Source organism: Hyla sarda, chromosome 2 (assembly GCF_029499605.1).
Source record: "Hyla sarda isolate aHylSar1 chromosome 2, aHylSar1.hap1, whole genome shotgun sequence".
In the NCBI taxonomy this organism is placed as follows: domain Eukaryota; kingdom Metazoa; phylum Chordata; class Amphibia; order Anura; family Hylidae; genus Hyla; species Hyla sarda.
The window spans coordinates 312454736-312477106 of record NC_079190.1 but is presented as its reverse complement, the minus strand read 5'-3'; the positions used below and the strand labels follow the sequence as shown (position 1 = coordinate 312477106).

At 41.7% G+C, this 22371-nt stretch overlaps 1 protein-coding gene across 15 annotated transcripts in view; it reads left to right on the top strand.

Moving 5' to 3' along the window:
• Positions 1-22371, top strand: part of DCAF6 (DDB1 and CUL4 associated factor 6) — a 1246835-nt gene that overhangs the window by 779517 nt on the left and 444947 nt on the right. For all 15 annotated transcript variants that reach the window (XR_008888854.1, XM_056557692.1, XM_056557704.1 and 12 more), the window contains one exon: positions 4498-4705. Coding sequence is in view for 14 of the 15 variants with exons in the window: in XM_056557692.1 (XP_056413667.1) it covers positions 4498-4705 (208 nt within the window). In the remaining variant the exon portion in view is untranslated. The remainder of the gene's footprint in view (positions 1-4497; positions 4706-22371) is intronic.

The following is a 22371-nucleotide window of genomic DNA, read 5'->3' as shown; positions in this document are numbered from 1 at the left end:
ATGGTGATATGTACGTCAGTTGCCCCCTACGCTCATCACGGAAATAATATCAACACACGCTATGAGTGAATGCACTGCAAATGCCAATAGGGAATAAATGGTGTAATACTGTGAAGGAGCTGACAGAAAATGCTATGCATGAAGCACTGCCCAGAACACACATCAATGCTGGAGAATGCATAGCATAAATGCATGCACAAAAGCTTGGAGAATACATAGTGTAGATGTACACACACATGCATGATGACAGTCAGAGGGTATGATAAATTGTTATGATTCAGCTGGCTGGATGTGGATCCTCTGTGTCAGCGAGGGCTTGGCGTGGACCGTGTCGGTGGACCGGTTCTAGGGTTGCTACTGGTATTCACCAGAGCCTGCCGCAAAGCGGGATGGTCTTGCTGCAGAGGTAGCAACCAGGTCGTATCCACCGGCAACGGCTCAACCTCGCTGACTGCTGAGAAGGCGCGGGACAGAAGGACTAGGCAGAAGCAAGGTCAGACGTAGCAGAAGGTCGGGGCAGGCGGCAAGGTTCGTAGTCAATAGTAATAGCAGGAGGTCAGGAACACAGTAATGGTAAACACAGTAGTAGCTTTCTCTAGGCACTAAGGCAACAAGATCCGGCAAGGAAGTGCAGGGGAAGTGAGGTTATATGGACAGGGGGCAGGTGGAAGCTAATCAGACTGATTGGGCCAGGCACCAATCACTGGTGCACTGGCCCTTTAAATCTTAGAGAGCTGGCACGCGCGCCCTAGAGAACGGAGCCGCGCGTGCCAGAACATGACAGCCGGGGACCGGGACGGGTAAGTTACTTGGGATGCGATTCGCGAGCGGGCGCGTCCCGCTATGCGAATCGCATCCCTGCTGGCAATGTCAGTGCAGCGCTCCCGGTCAGCAGGTCTGACCGGGGCGCTGCTGAGAGAGAGACGTGCCGCGAGCGCTCCGGGGAGGAGCAGGGACCCGGAGCGCTCGGCGTAACATAAATGCATTAATCCCTGAGCAGAAAGCAATATAATGTAAATTAGCTAAGCAGATTAAGCCTGAAAATGAACCGGATGGACTGTATGAAATTACCTTGAAATGAAACTAATGTACTGATGAAACTAATGTACTGAGCGTATTTATACAAAATAAAAAATGACATATCAGGAGAGGAGGGAGAGAACTAGGTTTGATAGGAGGGGGAATCTCCAAGTGCCGTGACTTGTAGCGTGACCCCACAAACCGTACCGGCGCCAAAGACATCCACTGTGACCCCAAGGATTCCCCACCAGCTATGAACAGAGGGAGGGGGGGGGGGCAGGCTGGCCAACAACCCTGCACTGTTCCGGCCCCTCCCTCCTGACAACTCATGGCGTGGCTCGGGCTGGCATCCTCCTGTGAGAATGAACGGCTCGTACTCAGTTTGCGCAGCGTGACGCTAGCCAGCCATTCACAAAAGTGCGGCACATGATTAACCAGGACCGGGCTGATCGGGGGTCCCCTCGGTCTCCAGCTTACCTCCAGAGCCGAGAATAACGAAGCTACACAACCCCCGATCAGTTCCAGCCACTCTTCTCTCGCTGGCGCTCACTCTGACTATCGATTCCGGTCAGCTGGCTGATTGGCTGGCAGTGAAGAACCCGTGGCGTCCGCAGAACATCCCGAACGCCCCTCCCGTAGGAGCAGGGGTGTTAAATACCCCCGCCCCTACCTACCTCTACAAGACGCCCTGCCTGGACGTGTGGGGGTGCGGAGATACTCCCGCCCCTCACACAAATTCAGCCAATAGGCTTCACACATATCTGGCAAAAACTGAGCACAATCCCTGAAGCCCATCATGTTTGTTTGACAAACTGTATAGTTTTAGTGTAAACTGTGACCTATGGGTAGTGCCAGATTCCATAATTGTGCAGTCTCTTAAAATAATTATTCATGAAAGCACCAGCCCTTGTATAAACAGGTCAATACAAGCCTTTTGTGGATAGATGCTCCTTTTGTGGGCATGGTGCTCTCCCAGGGGATAAAATTTTCGTGCCAGAACTAGAAATTTTTTAAGCCATTTAAAAACTTTAAAAGAATGCAAAGTGGGGTCGTTTTTTTTTTTTTCAATTTAAAATAATTTCAGTGCTGGATGTTGGTCCCACCATTTTACTGAGAGGATACAGTCAGCCAGACTCGGGAAATAGGAAAACATTAGCTGTGATGATGAGACAATTAATATGATTCGGATAAATGAATGTTTGAATGAAAATAATTAAAGCTGTTCTGAGAGGACAGAAAAAATCATCAACTACTTTAAAGGCTATCTTCACACGATGGAATGTCCGCACATAAAATCTCTGTGCGGATTTTCCATAAACTGCAGGTGCCGGCATAATATAATACCAGCGCAAGGACTACACAGGAATGCGCTATTTCTATTTTTTTATTTGTAATATACATTTTCCTTACAAGCAGAGTGCTTCAAAGTTAGAAAAATGCTAAATTTTCACATTTTTCATCAAATTTTAGGATTTTTCACATGGAAAGGATGCAAGTTACCACAAAAATTTACCACCAAGTTAAAGTAGAATATGTCACGAAAAAACAATCTCGGAATCAGAATGATAACTAAAAGCATTCCAGAGTTATTAATGTTTAAAGTGACAGTGGTCAGATGTGCAAAAAACGCTCTGGTCCTTAAGGCCAAAATGGGCTTGGTCCTGAAGGGGTTAAAAGGGGAATTTTTTCTACCCTCATTAGATGTTTTTTCATGTGTTGTTTGTTTATTTTTTCTATTCCTATTTTTGTGTAATAACTCTGACCTTTTCAGATTTTTAGCTCTGTTGAAAGCCTCATTTAGTACTGCTTCTGGATAACCTCTAATAAGCAAACGTTTTTTCAATTAATTTGCCTGCACTAAAAAATCTTCATCCTTGGTATTAATTCGTTTTAAGCGCAAAAATTGGCCATAAGGTATGGCTGATTTTACGTGTTGAGGATGATAACTTTGGTAGTGTAACAGTGCATTGCAAGCTGTAGACTTCCTATAACCCTGTATCGTAATTTCGATATATTTACTCTTTACCAGAATGTCCAGAAATTCAAGTTCATGTGGTCCAGTTTTATATGTAAACTTGAGATTCATTTTGTTGTTTCTATTCAATGAATTAACAAAGTTGATAAACGCCTTCTCCGTGTCTGTCCAAACGACAAATACGTCGTCGACAAAACACCGGTAACATGCTATACATTTTAAGTACTGATTTTCACTTGTAAAGACGTATTTTTTCTCAAAGGCAGCAATGTAGAGGTTGGCCAGGGTACACGCCACCGGTGTACCCATGGCCACGCCTCCTATTTGGGCATACCAAGTCTTTCCAAACTTGAATGTATTCCCTGTTAGAATAAAATTAATAGCGTCACATACAAAATTGATGTAATTATCACTTTTATCCGATATACGGAGGAATTCCCTGATGGATTCCACAGCCTGAACCTGCGGGATACTGGTGTATAAACTTTCAAAATCTACTGAAGCCAGGATACAATTCTCTGGCCAGTTCAGACCTTCCATTGTAAGGAGGAATTCATTTGTATCTTTCGCCAATGCAGGTATCTCCCCTGCTTAATAACTTCTGATCACATCTTGTCTCACAAGTGAAACCCGGTGCGATCAATCCCTCAGCTCCATGATGGGGGTAGTAGTACAAACACTAATGTAGCCTCCCCAGCTGTCTCAGACTCCCGCAGCCAGGGAATTACTACTCCCATCATGGAAATAAGTCTGTTCCATGATGGGAGTAGTAGTAGTCCCGACTGTGGGAGTCTGCCGGCAGAGGTGTTTGGCCATACGTGAGGGATGTTATAAAGGGTCTAAACGGATGAATATTTATTGATCCGTTAGCACCTGTTATTTCATCTGTTATTATACATCCGTTTTCACACAGAAAACGGATGTTTAATAATGGATGAATGCTCATAGTGTGAAAGCAGCCTTACATTACATTCTTGCTAAATTTCAAAGCCCTCAAACATGCTAAAAACTAAACGATGTTTTCCATTTGATGCGAACAAAAAGTCATTTTAGTGTAATTTACAGTATTTATGTGGCATAACTTATCTTTTTAACAAGCAGTTCATTTTAAATTTTACAAAAACACTCAATCTATCAATCAAAATATCCCACTGACATAAAATACAATTACCCTGCTTTATCAATCTGTCTGAGACAAAATAGTTTCTGATTTTTGTCTGACAGGTAGCAACCCTTCACAGCTAATCTTACCAGAGCAATCTGACAAAGGAGCTGTGCTTGCTCTCTGACAAAAATCAGATACATTTTTGTCAGATTGATACATCTTGGCCATAGTGTAAGGAAAAAAACTATTTGTGTCACTGGGATAAGTTAAAGCATCACAAAGTTATTACCGCAAAGAAGACAGGTCATATTTGAAAAATGTATTTTTGTTCCTAAATTTATGTACCTAAATTATTTGTGTAAATTTAACTTACATTTTCTTTACTACTTATCATTAGCTGCAGCACAATATGGAGCCAATCCTCAAGTCAATAGTACTAATGAAAACCAAAGGGAACCAAATGCAGCCTTACATGTGGAGGTGCATCCTGAAACTTCAATAAATCTATTGCAAACAGAGGTTCATTCTGCATCTTCTGAACACCGTGAAGCAGGTAGTGATGATGACACAGTTCGGTTACCACCAGCAGCACAGGCACAAAACAGGTTAGTCAAAAGAAGGTGTTAATTTTAACTTAACACCTACAAAATGTGATACAAAACACAATCTGATACAAAACACAATCTTTATTTATGTCCAAAAAAAGTTATAAAAAATATTACACAAAAAAAGGACCATTTTGACCTTAAATGGGTATTCCAGGAATTTTTATTTATTTGACTATGCTATAGGGGCTGTAAATTTAGTGTAGTTCATAATATAGTATCTGTACCTGTTTAATTTTCACCCCAATATTTATTTTTAATAGCATACAAAATTAATGCAGGTTACAGTGCATCAAGACCTGAAATCACTAGTCAGATGATCAGAGGGAGTCTGTCTTGCTTAAATTTTGGTTCCCCTAGTTATAAAACACTTTGTTTCAATGGGAGGGATAGCTGATGTGTGGAAGGGAGGTAAGTGACCTCATACTTGCAAGCATGGAACTATGGGATGTGTAGTTTAGGGAACAAAATCCAACAGAAAATACCCAGTTGTGGCAGGTATGTACTAAAATCCCCTTATGGTGGATAACCCCTTTAACCCCTTGGGGACGGAGTCCATTATAACCCTATGGACGGGAGCATTTTTTGCAAATCTGTCACTTTAAGCATTAATAACTCTGGGATGCTTTTACTTATAAATTTGATTCCGAGATTGTTTTTTAGTGACATATTGTACTTTATAGTAGTGGTAAAAAATTTTCGATACTTGCATCATTTCTTGGGGAAAAATTCCAAAATTTTATGAAAAATTTGAACATTTTGAATTTTTCTAACTTTGAAGCTCTTCTTGTAAGGAAAATAGACATTCCAAATAAATTATATATTGATTCACAAATACAATATGTCTACTTTATATCTGCATCATAAAGTTGACATGTTTTTACTTTTGGAAGACATCAGAGGGCTTCAAAGTTCAGCAGCAATTTTCCAATTTTTCACAAAATGTTCAAAATCGAAATTTTTCAGGGACCAGTTCAGGTTTGAAGTGGATTTGAAGGGCCTTCCTATTAGAAATACCCCACAAATGACCCAATTATAAAAACTGCACCCCTCAAAGTATCCAAAATGACATTCAGTAAGTTTGTTAACCCTTTAGGTGTTTCACAGGAATAGCAGCAAAGTGAAGGAGAAAATTCAAAATCTTCATTTTTTACACTCGCATGTTCTTGTAGACCCAGTTTTTGAATTTTTACAAGTGGTAATAGGAGAAAAAGCCTCCAAAAATTTGTAACCCAATTTCTCTCGAGTAAGGAAATACCTCATATGTGTATGTCAAGTGTTCGGCGGGCGCAGTAGAGGGCTCAGAAGGGAAGGAGCAACAATGGGATTTTGGAGAGTGAATTTTGCTGAAATGGTTTTTGGGGGGCATGTCACATTTAGGAAGCCCCTATTGTGCCAGAACAGCAGAAAACCCCACATGGCATACCATTTTGTAAACTACACCCCTCAAGGCACGTAACAAGGGGTCCAGTGAGCCTTAACACCACGCAGGTGTTTGACGACTTTTCGTTAAAATCGGATGTGTTAATGGAAAAAAAATGTTTTCACTAAAGTGCAGATTCTTCCCCAAATTTACCATTTTTACAAAGGGTTATGGGAGAGAATGCCCCCCAAAATTGGTAACCTCATCTCTTCTGAGTATGGAAATACCCCATGTTAGGACGTAAAATGCTCTGCGGGCAAAATACAATATTCAGAAGTGGAGGAGCGCCATTGAGCTTTTGGAAAGATAATTCGTTTGGAATGGTAGTCAGGGGCCATGTGCGTTTACAAAGCCCCCTGTGGTGCCAGAACAGTGGACCCCCCCACATGTGACCCTATTTTGGAATTTACACCCCTCACAGAATTTAATAAGGGGTGCAGTGAGTATTTACACCCCACTGGCGTTTAACAGATCTTTGGAACAGTGGACTGTGCAAATGAAAAATTAAATTTTTCATTTTCACGGACCACTGTTCCAAAAATCTGTCAAACACATGTGGGGTGTAAATGCTCACTGTACCCCTTATTACATTACACGAGGGGTGTAGTTTCCAAAATGGGGTCATATGTGGGGGGGGGGGAGGTCCATTGTTCTGGCACTATGGGGGCTTTGTAAACTCATGTGGCCTTCAATTCCGGACACATTTTCTCTTCAAAATGGCGCTCCTTCTCTTCTGAGCATTGTAGTGCGCCCGCCGAGCACTTTACATCCATATATGGGGTATGTTCTTACTCAGAGGGAATGGGGTTACAAATTTTGGGGGGCTTTTTTCCTATTTTCCCTTGTGAAATTTAAAAATTTAGGGTAACACCAGCATTTTAGTGAAAACATTTTCATTTTCCCATCCAACTTTAATGAAAATTCGTCAAAAACCTGTGGGGTGTTCAGGCTCACTATACCCCTTGTTACGTTCCGTGGGGGGTGTAGTTTCCAAAATGGGGTCACGTGTGGGTATTTGTTTTTGCGTTTATGTCAGAACCGCTGTAAAATCAGCCACCCCTGTGCAAATCACCAATTTAGGCCTCAAATGTACATAGTTAGTATGGTTGAAAAAAGACATACGTCCATCAAGTCCAACCAGGGAATTGAAGTGAAGGGTGTAAGGAGATAAGGGGAAGGGATGTAGTTTTATAATTCTGCATGAGCATTAATTTTATTTTGTTCCAGGAATGTATCTAACCCTGTTTTAAAGCTGTTAATTGTTCCTGCTGTGACCAGTTCCTGAGGTAGACCGTTCCATAAATTCACAGTCCTCATGGTAAAGAAAGCATGTCGCCCCTTTAGACTAAACCTTTTCTTCTCCAGACGGAGGGAGTGCCCCCTCGTCCTTTGGGGGGGTTTAACCTGGAACAGTTTTTCTCCATATTTTTTGTATGGGCCATTTATATACTTATATACGTTTATCATATCCCCCCTTAAACGTCTCTTCTCAAGACTAAACAATTGTAACTCCTTTAATCGCTCCTCATAGCTAAGATGTTCCATGCCCCATATTAGTTTAGTCGCGCGTCTCTGCACCCTTTCCAACTCCGCAGTGTCCCTTTTATGAACAGGCGACCAAAACTGAACAGCATATTCCAGGTGAGGCCGTACCAATGCTTTATAAAGGGGGAGTATTATGTCCCTGTCCCTTGAGTCCATGCCTCTTTTGATACATGACAATATCCCGCTGGCTTTGGAAGCAGCAGCCTGACATTGCATGCTATTCTGTAGTCTGTGATCTACAAGTACACCCAGATCCTTCTCTACCAGTTACTCTGCCAGTTTAATCCCCCCTAAGACATACGATGCATGCATGTTCTTACCCAGATGTATAACTTTACATTTATCCACATTGAACCTCATTTGCCAAGTGGATGCCCAGACACTTAGTCTATCCAAGTCATCTTGTAACTTATGCACATCCTCTATAGACTGTACCGTGCTACAAAGCTTGGTGTCATCTGCAAAGATAGAAACAGAGCTGTTAATGCCATCATCTATATCATTGATAAATAAATTAAACAACAGCGGGCCCAGTACTGAACCTTGGGGTACACCACTAATTACCGGGGACCAATCAGAGTACGAATCATTGACCACCACTCTCTGGGTACGATCCATGAGCCAGTGTTCAATCCAGTTACAAACTAAAGTTTCCAAGCCCAAAGACCTTAACTTACCTGTCAGACGTCTGTGAGGGACAGTATCAAACGCTTTGGCAAAATCCTTAAACACTATATCCACAGACATTTCTCTGTCAAGGCTTCTACTCACCTCTTCATAAAAGCAAATTAGATTTGTTTGACAACTTCTATCCTTAGTAAACCCATGCTGGTTATCACTTATAATACAATTATCCCCTATGTATTCCTGTATGTAATCCCTTATAAGTCCTTCAAATAATTTACCCACAATGCACGTTAGACTTACCGGTCTATAATTGCCTGGCGAAGACCTAGAGCCCTTCTTGAAGATTGGTACCACATTAGCCTTGCGCCAGTCCCTTAGCACAATACCAGACACCAGAGTATCTCTAAATATCATGAACAAGGGTACAGATATTACTGAACTTACCTCTCTAAGAACTCTTGGGTGTAGTCCATCCGGCCGTGGAGATTTGCTTACATTTACTTTACTTAACTTACCTTGTACCATCTCTACATTAAGCCAGTTCAGTACAGTACATCATGTGTTACCAGCACTGACCTGGCCAATGTCAGCTCCTTTTTCCATAGTGTATACAGAACTAAAGAACCCATTCAGTAGCTCCGCCTTCTCTTGATTGCCCGTGACAACCTCCCCATTATCATTATTAAGGGGTCCAACATGCTCTGTCCTTGTTTTTTTGTATTTATATATCTAAAAAAAATATTTAGGATTAGTTTTGCTTTCTTTGGCCACCTGTCTCTCATTTTGAATTTTTGATGTTTTTATTACATTTTTACTGATTTTATTAAGCTCCTTATACTGTTTAAATGTTATAGCTGACCCATCAGATTAAAATTTTTTGAAGGCTATTGTTTTGTTGTTTATTGCTCTTTTAACATAATTTGTCAGCCATGTAGGATTTAGTTTTAATCGTTTATATTTGTTCCCCTTTGGTATATATTTAGCTGTATAGTTATTTAGAGTTGATTTAAAGATGTCCCATTTACCTTCTGTATCAGTATTTGAGAACACCTCCCCCCAGTCTATGTCCTGTAGTGCATCTCTCAGCCCAGGGAAATTTGCCTTTTTAAAGTTATATGTTTTTGCCTTCCCCGTCTGTCTTTGTTTTCTACATTTTAAGTCAAAAGTAACTATATTGTGGTCGCTATTACCAAGGTTTTCCCTCACAGTTACATTACCAACCAGCTCTGCGTTGTTGGAAATGATCAGATCCAACAAGGCATCACTTCTTGTTGGGTCCTCCACAAACTGGCCCATAAAATTATCCTGCAATAAATTTAGGAATTTTCTCCCCTTTGTAGTTTTAGCCAGCCTCCGGCCCCAATCTATATCTGGATAGTTAAAATCTCCCATTATTACCACTGTACCTGCCCGGGCGGCCCTCTCTATTTGTTTATACAGCTGACCTTCTATCTCTTCAGTGATATTAGGGAGTCTGTAGATTACACCAAATACTATTTTTTCAATATTTCCCTCCTTTTGTAATTCTACCCACAGTGATTCCACCTCCTCAGAATCATCACACACATGGTGCGTTCTCACTCCTGAGCCTTGTTGTGAGCCCGCAGAGCGCTTTACGCCCACATGTGGGGTATTTCTGTACTCAGGAGAAATTGCGTTACTAATTTTGGGGGGCTTTTTTTCCTTTTACTGCTTGTGAAAATAAAAAGTATGGGGCAACACCAGCATGTTAGTGTAAATTTTTTTTTTTTTACACTAACAGGCTGGTGTATCCCCCAACTTTTCCTTTTCATAAGGTGTAAAAGGAGAAAAAGCCCCCCAAAATTTGTAGTGCAATTTCTCCCGATTACGGAAATTCCCCATATGTGGCCCTAAACTGTTTCCTTGAAATACGACAGGGCTCTGAAGTGAGAGAGCGCCATGCGCATTTGATGACTAAATTAGGAAATGCATAGGGGTGGACATAGGGTATTCTACGCCAGTGATTCCCAAACAGGGTGCCTCCAGCTGTTGCTAAACTCCCAGCATGCCTGGACAGTCAGTGGCTGTCGAGAAATGCTGGGAGTTGTTGTTTTGCAACAGCTGGAGGCTCCGTTTTGGAAACCCTGCCGTACAATACGTTTTTCATTTTTATTGGGGGGGGGGGGGGGGGGGACAGTGTAAGGGGGTGTATTTGTAGTGTTTTACCCTTTATTATGTGTAAGTGTAGTGTAGTGTAGTGTTTTTAGGGTACATTCCCACTTGCGTGTTACGGTGAGTTTCCCGCTAGGAGTTTGCACTGCGGCGAAAAATTTGCCGCAGACCAAACTTGAAGCAGAAAACTTACTGTAAACCTGCCCGTGTGAATGTACCCTGTACTGACATACCGTGCATGCTGGGAGATGTACTTTTGCAACAGCTGGAGGCACACTGGTTGGAAAACCTTCAGTTAGGTTCTGTTACCTAACAGTATTTTCCAACCAGTGTGCCTCCAGCTGTTGCAAAACTACAACTCCCAGCATGTACTAATCGCCGAAGGGCATGCTAGGAGATGTAGTTATGCAACAGCTGGAGGTTACGCAACTACAACTCCCAGCATGGTGAGACAGCTGTTTGCTGTTTCAGCATGCTGGGATTTGCAGTTTTGCAACATCTGGAGGGCTACAGTTCATAGACCACTGCCCAGTGATTTCCAAACTGTGACCTTTCAGATGTTGTAAAACTACAAATCCCAGCATGTCCAGACAGCAAAGAGCTGTTTGAGCATGCTAGGAGTTGTAGTTTTGCAAGATCTGGAGGGATACAGTTTAGAGGCCACTATATAGTGGTCTCAAACTGCAGCCCTCCAGCTGTTGCAGAACTACATATTCCAGCATGCCCAAACAGCAAACAGCTGTCTGGGCATGCTGGGAGTTGTAGTTTTGCAACATCTGGAGGGCTACAGTCTCATACTGTAGCCCTCCAGATGTTGCTAGGCAACTTACCGGCTTCTGTAGGATCCAGGGAGCCGTCCTCTTCTGCTGCACGCCGCCCCCGCCGATCACAGTCCCCCGCAGCCTCCGGAGGGGTAAGTGGACCTTCGGCGTTCGGTCCCCCGTCGTTTTCCCCATCCTATTGTGGGTGGGCAGGATGGGGAACATGAAAGTAAACCCCTCCGCCCCCGATCTGCTATTGGTGGTCGCGTCTAGACCACTAATAGCAGAGACAGGAGGGGTGGCACCCCTGCTACCTCACTCCTATCGCTTTAGGGGGATCGTAGTTGTCTTAGACAACTGCGATCCCCCTTCTATTCCGGGTCACCATAGACCCGTAATCACCCGGAATCGGCGCAAATCGCAAGTGTGAATTCACTTGCGATTTGCGCCGATCGCCGACATGGGGGAGCATTTGCACGGGGAGCCTGCTGATAGATATCAGCAGTCGCCCCGTTCCGGTCCCCGCACGGCGGGGACCGAAATTCCCACGGGCGTATGGATACGCCCTTCGTCCTTAAGTACCAGGACGCAACGGCGTATGCATACGCCCTTCATCCCCAACAGGTTTAGGACCAGGCCAATTTTATTTTTGCGTTTTTGTTTTTTTTCTCCTCGCCTTCTAAAATCCATAACTTTTATATTTCCATCAATAGACCTATATGAGGGCTTTTTTTTTTGTGTGACCAATTGTACTTTGTAACAAAAACCTCCAGACTCCAAAGGGACTTGGATCGGCGCAGAAAGGATGGGAGCAATATAGACAAAGGTCGATTTATTATGGAACAAAGCGTTTCGACGCCAGAACAGACGTCTTTTTCAAGTTCACAACATATACTAAACAGATAGAGATATTTATACACATTAAGAACACAGATAATTAACTTACAACACGTAGTTCCTCCAGCACGTCAGACGGGAAGGGGTCATCAAGGTCACGGCATGCCAGAGGAAGTAGAAGGACACGGACCGGAATATAGCATAACAGTAAGTATAAAGATCTACATAAATGATTAATTAATTATAAAAATTTACATACAATACCCAATAAAACAATCACAAATATAAGGTGCATAAGAAACAAGAGAAAATATTATTATTATGCCACATTCTCTATTGTTTCATTTAACCCATCAGGGTATAGACATTTTAATTTAAAGATCCAATAGGATTCCTTGTTGATCAGTTTGCGAAATCGGTCCCTCTGATCAACAGGAATCCCATCGATAATAATACGTTTTAGTAGTGCCGGATCATTTTTATGCTTTTGTGCGAAGTGTCGGGATAGACTATGTAGTGGATATCCCTTTCTAACGTTAAATTGATGTGCATTCATACGGAACCGCACCGTCTGAACGGTGTGGCCCACATATTGGAATTGGCAGGGACATTCCAACAAATAGACTGCATAATTAGTGTCACAATCAAAATTACCTTTAATCTGAAAGGTTTCGTTCGTGACATTAGATTTAAATGAAGAGCATTTATCTTGAAGGATCTCACAGCATAAACATCTGTTCTTATTGCACTTATTTACTAAGGGTTTGGAAAATTGTATCGTATTTGTAGCTACAATTTTTTCTCTAAATTTACTGGGAGCTAAATGGTTGTGCAGGGACCTTGGTTTCCTGACGGTAAATCGGGGACAATCCGGGACCAAATCCTTCAGGATAGGGTCGTTTTTTTATAATCGGCCAATGTTTCACTAGAATTTTTCTTATAGATTCAGAGGCACAATTATATGTAGTCAAAAAATTATATTTTATCTAATTTTTGGTCGTATCATTTGAGCTTTTATTTTTGGGAGTTGTTGTTGTTTTAAATTCTTAGTTTTAATATGCCTGCACTAAAATTTGCTTAGGGTAGTTTTTTTTTCTAAAAAGCTTTTTTGTAAAATCTGAGATTGTATTTTAAAATCTAAATCAACCGTGCAGTTTTTACGGATTCTAAGGTATTGGCCAAATGGCACATTACGAAGCCACTTTGGATAATGGCAACTTCGATAATCTAAAAAACTATTAACGTCAACAGTTTTAAAAAAGGTTTTAGTTTTAAAATGGCCGGAATCGGATTTGAAAATTTCTAGAACCAAAAACTGCACGGATGTATCAGAAAGATAGGGTAAAATTGAGACCCCAGGTATTATCATTGAGAGCAGATACAAAATTAAGAGCTTGTGCATGTGAACCGGTCCAAAGAATAAAAAGGTCATCTATATAGTGCCTATAATAATAAATATATTTAAAATAAGGAAGATCAGGCTGTGCGATGTGATGGGACTCGAAACGCTCCATGAACAAATTAGCATAACTTGGGGCGAATCGAGTCCCCATCGCACAGCCTTTGATCTGACGGAAAACTTGGTTATTAAAATCAAAAGAATTGTGCTCCAGAATAAATAAAATTGCTTCAATAATAAAATCAATTTGCTCCTTACTAAGAAATTCCTCCTGTTTTAAAAAATATAGAATTGCTTGAGTGCCTAAAGTGCTTTTGATGTTGGAATAAAGTGCTGAGACGTCAAGGGTTAAAAAAGAGCAGTATTCTGGGATAGTTAGAAGATCTAGCTCATGGATCAATTACGTGGAATCTTTCAGATATGTTGGCAATTGTATCACCAACGGTTGCAAAAATAAGTCAATATAATGTGACAAGTGGCTAGTGATCGACCCGATCCCCGATATAACCGGGCGACCGGGTGGATCAGTAGCACACTTGTGCACCTTTGGCAGGTAGTAAAATGTGGCTAACTGATGTGATTTTATAGTTAAAAAGCTCTTTTCTTTTTTATGTAATAACTTTAAATTATTAGCCCTTTCTATAAGATTACTATAAAGTGCAAAATACTCAGGTGACGGATTAGAATCTAATTGCTCGTAATAGTCAGAGTGAGATAGAATATTGTGTGCCTCTTTGAGGTAAGCTGATTTATTTAAGATGACAATCCCACCCCCCTTGTCGGCGGGGCGTATGATGATGTTAGGATTAGACTGTAAAGACAGAATGGCTCTGCATTCTGGGGGGGGGGGGGGGGGGAGGATTGTCACTAAAGGTAAAAGGATTGACTGTGAGAGAACGGAATTAATTAGACATCATGGTATAAAAAGTTTCTAAATAACCCCCACGGTGATGAATAGGGTAAAACTGTGACACAGGTTTCACATCAACATGAAGTTAAGTCCAATGGAACCATATATAATTGGTCACTTGTGTTGTAAGTGGATCAGATACTGAGGCATAACCATCCATATCAGTATTTGGTTGAAAAGTATTTTGTTTTGAAAGAATGGAAAAGTGGCGAGAAAGAGTTAGTTTCCTAACATATTTATTTAGATCTAGAAATAGTTGAAAGGTATCTGGCTTTGCTGTAGGGCAAAACGAAAGTCCGTGGGTCAATAATTTGATTTCATTGAAAAGTTTTATAATCGGTTCTTCTTTTGATTCTGTATTATGGGTAACTGCCAACTGGTATGCGTGATCGGTGTGTTTCTTACGTTTGTTTCCGCCTCTGCAACCTCTATATCATGTTTTCTTTTTACTGACTTGTGTACTGATGATAGTGTTGTGATGGGAAAGAATTGTGTGATGTGTCTGAGGGCTGGATATTGTCAGTAGCAACTGAACAACATCGGCATGGAAAGGGCGGAAACCTAAAAAAGAGGGTGAACTAGTGTTAGAGGTGGACACAGACTCTATTTCTGAAGTCGTGTTGTTGATGTGAGTTGGAGATAATTCATCAAGGTTAGTGCAAATAATTGTATCATCATGAGTAGTGAAAACAGAAAGATCAAGAGGTATTGTTTGATTCAGTACTGTTTCACACTCAACGGTAGTGATAATATTTAAATTAATTAAATCTATAGGGTTAGTATTATCAGTGAGTTGTTTTGTGGCAACTATAATCTGATTGCTATTTTGAATTTCATGGTTTTTAGAAATGATTGGTGTAGTTTTCAAAGTTGTATAAAACGTTTCTATTATGATTAACCTGGGGGATTCCATGAACGGGTTTGTTTTTCTTGTAAGAGGAATTGACTATAGTTCTGTAGTTGGATGTTTCTGTGGACTGTCTAGGTCGATTTTTGTAATGGTTAGAATGATTAAATAAATTTAGATGTAGGTATGGCCTCTATTTTATTCTGAGTGGTATTATTGTCGATTTTTGTAATGGTTAGAATGATTAAATAAATCTAGATGTAGGTATGGCCTCTATTTTATTCTGAGTGGTATTATTGTTCTCATTATTTGGTAAGTTTGATGATGATTCATGAGGGTTATAAACTAGTAAATTTTTTCTAGGCCACTTGTGTATTTGATTGGTGGCATAATCCTCACAGTCACGTGCAAACTTTTGTACTTTCTTGTTAATAAGGTCTGTTTTGAACCTATTTAACCTCATAGTTACATTACTGTCCATTCTCTTGAACTCAGAGTATTGTTTGTAATTTGATAGGCGGCCTATATGGATATAGGCCTGTGCTATGAGATCCGACGCGACCATTTGGCGTTTGGTCGATAGTCTGACCATCATCTCACGTGAGCATAACTCCATAAAGTCCTCCCATTCTTTAGTAAAAGAAGTATCATTTTTAAATGATGATTCAAAAGGCATTCGCAGACCCCTTGGTGCAATATTTTCCTGGAGATATAGTTTCAGAAACATGACATCAATGTTATGTTCTATCTCACTCTTATAAATGTCTTCTAATTCCAAGAATAAATCTGTCATGGTTTTTAAATCAGATACAGACAAATTCTTGGACCTCACAGGATCAGATGGGGGGATCTGGATTGATCAACAACAAAAAAGACCCCAGGGTGGGTTAGGGTAATTATCACCAAGAAACACCTTTGACCCTGGAGAACCCAGGGTCACTGATACCCTTATTAAATCCCACCCCTAAAACTTAACTTTTATTAGTGTTCAGATTAGAATTAATAAATAATAAGTGTATATTAAATGATGAGTGTATTCACTTAAAAACACGGGTTGGTGTGCTTTATAATAGTATTTGGATTTTATCCAGTTCACCACTGTGTATGTATCAAATATCCCAGGTGGGCTGCAGTACCACCATAGATAGCACACCAACTCCCGCTAGTTAAAATGCTGTAAATGCCCCCTCTACATGTTTCACTACATCCGTAGCATCTTCAGGAGGGAAAATGGGAAATCCTTCAGCAGGCATGCCGTGCAAATGCCGAGGGGATCCCCGCATGTCGGCGATCGCCGGAGATCGCTTGCGAAATCACTCAAGCGATCTTCGGCGATTTGGGTCATTCGTGTCACTTGTGACCCGATGACCCGCAAATACAAGGTGATCAGCGGTGTACAATACACCACCAATCGCCTGCCGTTGCTGGGGAGCGGTGACAATACTGTCACCGCCCCAGTAACGCTGCTATTGGCTGGCGATCGTCCAGCCAATAGCAGAGCGGCAGAGGAGGGGTTAACGGTCCTTCCTGCCGCTGTACCCACTCTCTGTGTTCAGTCAGCGGGGTGCAGCAGCAGGAAGAGGACCGTTGTTCCCCCCTTGGAGCTCTGGAGCCCCCTCAGTAGCCGTTAGAATAGGGACAGAGGCTTGCAGGGACAAGTAGGTGTAATAAAGTATAATAAAGTAAAAAGAAAAAGTAAAAAAAAAAAAAGTAACCCCCCCCTGACCCCCTAATAGGTCCCCAAGGGTCCTATGAGGGCTTGGTCCCTGACCCCGGGCCCTATTAGTGGTTCAGGGAGCTGCGTGCGCCATCCCTTTTTTTTGGCCGCAGCTTTTTTTTTTCCCTGATAAAAATGGTTAAAAAAAGTTACAAAAAATCACGCTGCATATGGGCCTGGACAAAAAAACAAGTGCTCGTCATTACTGGAGCGGGGACGTCCTCTACCAGACCCCGCTTTACAGTATGGCGATGACACGGAAGCGGTACGAGGTGATTCGGAAATGCCTGCATTATGCATATAATGCGGCATGTCCGCTCCGAGGTGATCCCGCCCATGACCGGCTTTACAAAGTGAGGCCGGTCATCGATCACTTTGGGGCCAAATTTTTGGAAGCCTACATACCGCTCAGGGACCTCTCGGTAGATGAGTCTCTCATCAGTTTTAAGGGGAGATTCATCTTCTGCCAGTATATTCCCTCGAAGCGGGCGCGGTATGGCGTGAAACTCTACAAACTTTGTGAGAGTACTTCCGGGTACACTAACAAGTTTAGAGTATATGAGGGACGAGATTCCCGTATTGAACCCCCAGAATGTCCCCCCACTCTGGGTGTTAGCGGGAAACTCGTTTGGGACCTTGTGCACCCATTGTTGGATAAGGGTGTTCAAATCCCTTTCCGCCAGATCCACATCCGCTTGTGGGACCGTGCGGAGGAAACAGAGAGGCCTCCCTCTAAATTTGGTCCATACGCCTATCCCCAAGGGTGAGTCCCGTGCCCTCACCCATGATAACCTGTTGTTGGTGAAGTATAAGGATAAGAGGGATGTCCTTATGCTCACCACTATTCATGGGAACGGCAGCACCCCTGTCCCTGTGCGAGGTATCGTGGGACCGGTCCTCAAGCCCGATTATATTCTGGACTACAATCGGTATATGGGGGGAGTTGATCTCTCAGATCAAGTCCTCAAGCCATATAACGCCATACGGAAAACACGGGCATGGTACAAAAAAGTTGCGGTCTACTTGGTACAGGTTGCAATGTACAACACTTTTGTACTATCCCAGTATGCTGGCAACACAGGGACATTCCTCCAGTACCAACAAGAAGTCCTAAGGTTCCTGATCTTTGCTGACCGGGAAAGATCAGGCCGGACTTCTCAAGGGTCTGGAGTTATAGGCGCCAGGATCGTCCCAGGCCAACACTTTCCAGGTGAGGTCCCCTACAGTGGAAAGAAGGGGCGATACCAGAAAAGATGCAGAGTGTGTTTCAGGAAGGGGATTCGGAAGGACACCATATATCAATGTGACGCTTGCCCAGATAATCCGGGCCTCTGCATAGGCTGCTTCAGGGAGTATCACACTTCCATGGAGCCCTAAATTTCCCTTTTCAGTTACATTTTCCATAATTTGACCAATGTACCAAGTCCAGAGTACATTCCAAAATGTAACCCCCATAAATCACTAAATTGCCCCAAAAAAACTGAAAAAAGAAAAAAAAAACCTGATAAGACCTCTGGGGGTGTTTTTTCAAAAATGGTCACTATCATCGGGGACTTTTTTATGTTGCCTCAAATGCGCAGCGCTCTCTCTCTCCACCTGAGCGGGTGCGCATTTGAGGCAACAGGTTAGGGACGGCCACACACATCACATTTCCAGAATGAAGATTCAGAGCATAGAGTTTGGGGTGGGCATATTTTTCTTTGTTTTGGCTATGCTCTGGGTCATCATTCTGGGAACATATCCTATTTTATTATGTTTTATAATTTTCTGGCCCACTGTACCCCATATTACGGATCTCTGTACCCCACCTGTCTACCCTAGTTACGGCCCATTGTCCCCCATAGTGTTCCCCTATTTTAGAGCTCAGTGCTCGCCCCATTAACGCTCCTTGAGGGGGGGTCCCACATCCTGGCTCCATATCAAGCTCAAGGTCCCTGACTGCGCTCCCACTCAAGCAAGACCTGCTGTGCTCCCGCCAAGCCAAAATCTTCAAAAAATAAGGTATGTCCTTACTCCAAAGAAATGTATTTACAAATTGTGGGGGGTCTTTTCTGCTACTAACCCTTGTAAAAATGTAAAATTTGGGGGGGAAACACACATTTTAGTGAATTTTTTTTTTTTTTTACATATGCAAAAGTCGTGAAACCCCTGTGGGGTATTAAGGCTCACTTTACCCCTTGTTACGTTCCTCAAGGGGTCTAATTTCCAAAATGGTATGCCATGTGTTTTTTTTTTTTTTATGTCCTGGCACCATAGGGGCTTCCTAAATGCGACATGTCCCCCCCCATTTCAGCAAAGTTTGCAAATGTGACTCCTTCTCTTCTGAGCATTGTGGCGCCCCTGCAGTGCGCTTGACCTCCACTTATGGGGTACCTCCATACTCAGAAGAGATGGGGGTTACTAATTTTGGGGGGGGCTTTTCTGCTTTTAACCCTTGCAAAAATGTGAAATTTGGGGGGAAACACATTTTAGTGATTTTTTTTTTTTTTTACATATGCAAAAGTCGTGAAACACCTGTGGGGTAATAAGGCTCACTTAATTCCTTGTTACGTTCCTCAAGGGGTCTAGTTTCCAAAATGGTATGGCATGTGTTTTTTTTTTTTTTTTGCTGTGCTGGCACCATAGGGGCTTCCTAAATGCAACATGCCCCCCAAAAACCATTTCAGAAAAACATACTCTCCAAAATCCCCTTGTCGCTCCTTCGCTTCTGAGCCCTCTACTGCGCTCGCCGAACACTTTACATAGACATATGAGGTATGTGCTTACTCGAGAGAAAATGGGCTACAAATATAAATATACATTTTCTCCTTTTACCCCTTATAAAAATTCAAAAATTGGGTCTACAAGAGCATGCAAGTGTAAAAAATTAAGATTGTGAATTTTTTCCTTCACTTTGCTGCTATTCCTGTGAGACACCTAAAGGGTTAAAATGCTGACTGAATGTCATTTTGAATACTTTGGGGGATGCAGTATTTATAATGGGGTCATTTGTGGGGTATTTCTAATATGAAGACCCTTCAAATCCACTTCAAACCTGAACTGGTCCCTGAAAAATAGTGAGTTTGAAAATGTTGTGAAAAATTGGAAAATTGCTGCTGAACTTTGAAGCCCTCTGGTGTCTTCCAAAAGTAAAAAGACGTCAATTTTATGATGACAACATAAAGTACACATATTGGAAATGTGAATAAAAAAACATAATTATTTGGAATATCCATTTCCCTTACAAGCAGAGAGCTTCAAAGTTAGAAAAATGCAAAATTTTCTAATTTTTCAGGGACCAGTTCAGGTTTGAAGTGGATTTGAAGGGTAGGGTAGTAGAATATATCATGAAAAAACTATCTCGGAATCAGAATGATAACTAAAAGCATTCCAGAGTTATTAATGTTTAAAGTGACAGTGGTCAGATGTTCAAAAAATGGCCGGGTCCTAAGGTGTAAAATGACTGGGTCCTTAAAGGGTTAAAGTATCCCGTGTTTCAGATCGATTTGTAAAAAAAATCCATGTTGGAACCACTAAAAAATGTGTAATATATATAAGAGAAAGGGAAAAACTAAAGATAAAAAACAACAAACAAACTACAAAAAACTCTATTGTAAACAGTGAAACAATCGACATATAGAAAAAGTCCAAAATAGTAGTGTGATGTGTGAGGTGAAACAATCACTAGTTACATCCAATAAAGGGAACACTATAATATGTTCACTGCATAGGTCTTAGTCGTATGGAACCAAAAGTTCTCGATATTACTGTATATAGACTGTATAACAGATTTGATAGTTCCACTTTCAGTGATTCCACTCAAAGGCAGCAGTTTGTTTATAACAGCAGTAGATTTCAATGGGCGAATGGCACAGGTGCAGCTTCAATCACCTCTGTTCAAACAGAAAATCCTCTTCAGCAAAGCAGGACTGAATACACATGTAGAGAAAACACAACAAGAAGCGCTCCATAGTGCATTAAAAGAGTAGGTAAGCTATACCGATAGTTAATGGTAGCGCTTACCCCATAAATTGTGCTTAGAGACCCAGGCACAACACTGGTAGAGAGTATTCCAAAATGCAGCCAGTCCCACCACCGCAACGGTGTAGCAATTGTAACAAAAACCTCCAGACTCCAAAGGGACTTGGATCGGCGCAGAAAGGATGGGAGCAATATAGACAAAGGTCGATTTATTCTGGAACAACGCGTTTCGACGCCGGAACAGGCGTCTTTTTCAAGTTCACAACATATACTAAACAGATAGAGATATTTATACACATTAAGAACAAAGATAATTAACTTACAAAACGTAGTTCCTTCATGCACGTCAGACCGGAAGTGGTCATCAAGGTCACCGCATGCCAGACCTTGATGTATGGCGAAACAAATAAATAATTTTTTTTTTAGTGAGGAAATTTAAATGAAAACTATAATGTAGCAAATTTTGGAGGGTTTCGTTTTCACACTGTACACTTTGGGTTAAAAATAAAAAAATATCATTATTCTGTGGATCAATGCGATTAAAATGGTACCCATGATGACATACTGTTGTTTAATTTATTTATCAATGATATAGAGGATGGTATTAACAGCTCTGTTTCTATCTTTGCAGATGACACCAAGCTTTGTAGCACAGTACAGTCTATAGAGGATGTGCATAAGTTACAAGATGACTTGGATAGACTAAGTGTCTGGGCATCCACTTGGCAAATGAGGTTCAATGTGGATAAATGTAAAGTTATGCATCTGGGTACTAATAACCTGCATGCATCGTATGTCTTAGGGGGGATTAAACTGGCAGAGTCACTGGTAGAGAAGGATCTGGGTGTACTTGTAGATCACAGACTACAGAATAGCATGCAATGTCAGGCTGCTGCTTCGAAAGCCGACAGGATATTGTCATGTATCAAAAGAGGCATGGACTCAAGGGACAGGGACATAATACTCCCCCTTTATAAATCATTGGTACGGCCTTACCTGGAATATGCTGTTCAGTTTTGGGCACCTGTCCATAAAAGGGACACTGCGGAGTTGGAAAGGGTGCAGAGACGCGTGACTAAACTAATATGGGGCATGGAACATCTTAGCTATGAGGAGCGATTAAAGGAGTTACAATTGTTTAGTCTTGAGAAGAGACGTTTAAGGGGGGATATGATAAACGTATATAAGTATATTAATGGCCCATACAAAAAATATGGAGAAAAACTGTTCCAGGTTAAACCCCCCCAAAGGACGAGGGGGCACTCCCTCCGTCTGGAGAAGAAAAGGTTTAGTCTAAAGGGGCGACACGCCTTCTTTACCGTGAGGACTGTGAATTTATGGAACGGTCTACCTCAGGAACTGGTCACAGCAGGAACAATTAACAGCTTTAAAACAGGATTAGATACATTCCTGGAACAAAATAAGATTAATGCTTATGAAGAAATATAAAATCTCATCCCTTCCCCAATATCGCGCCACACCCCTACCCCTTAATTCCCTGGTTGAA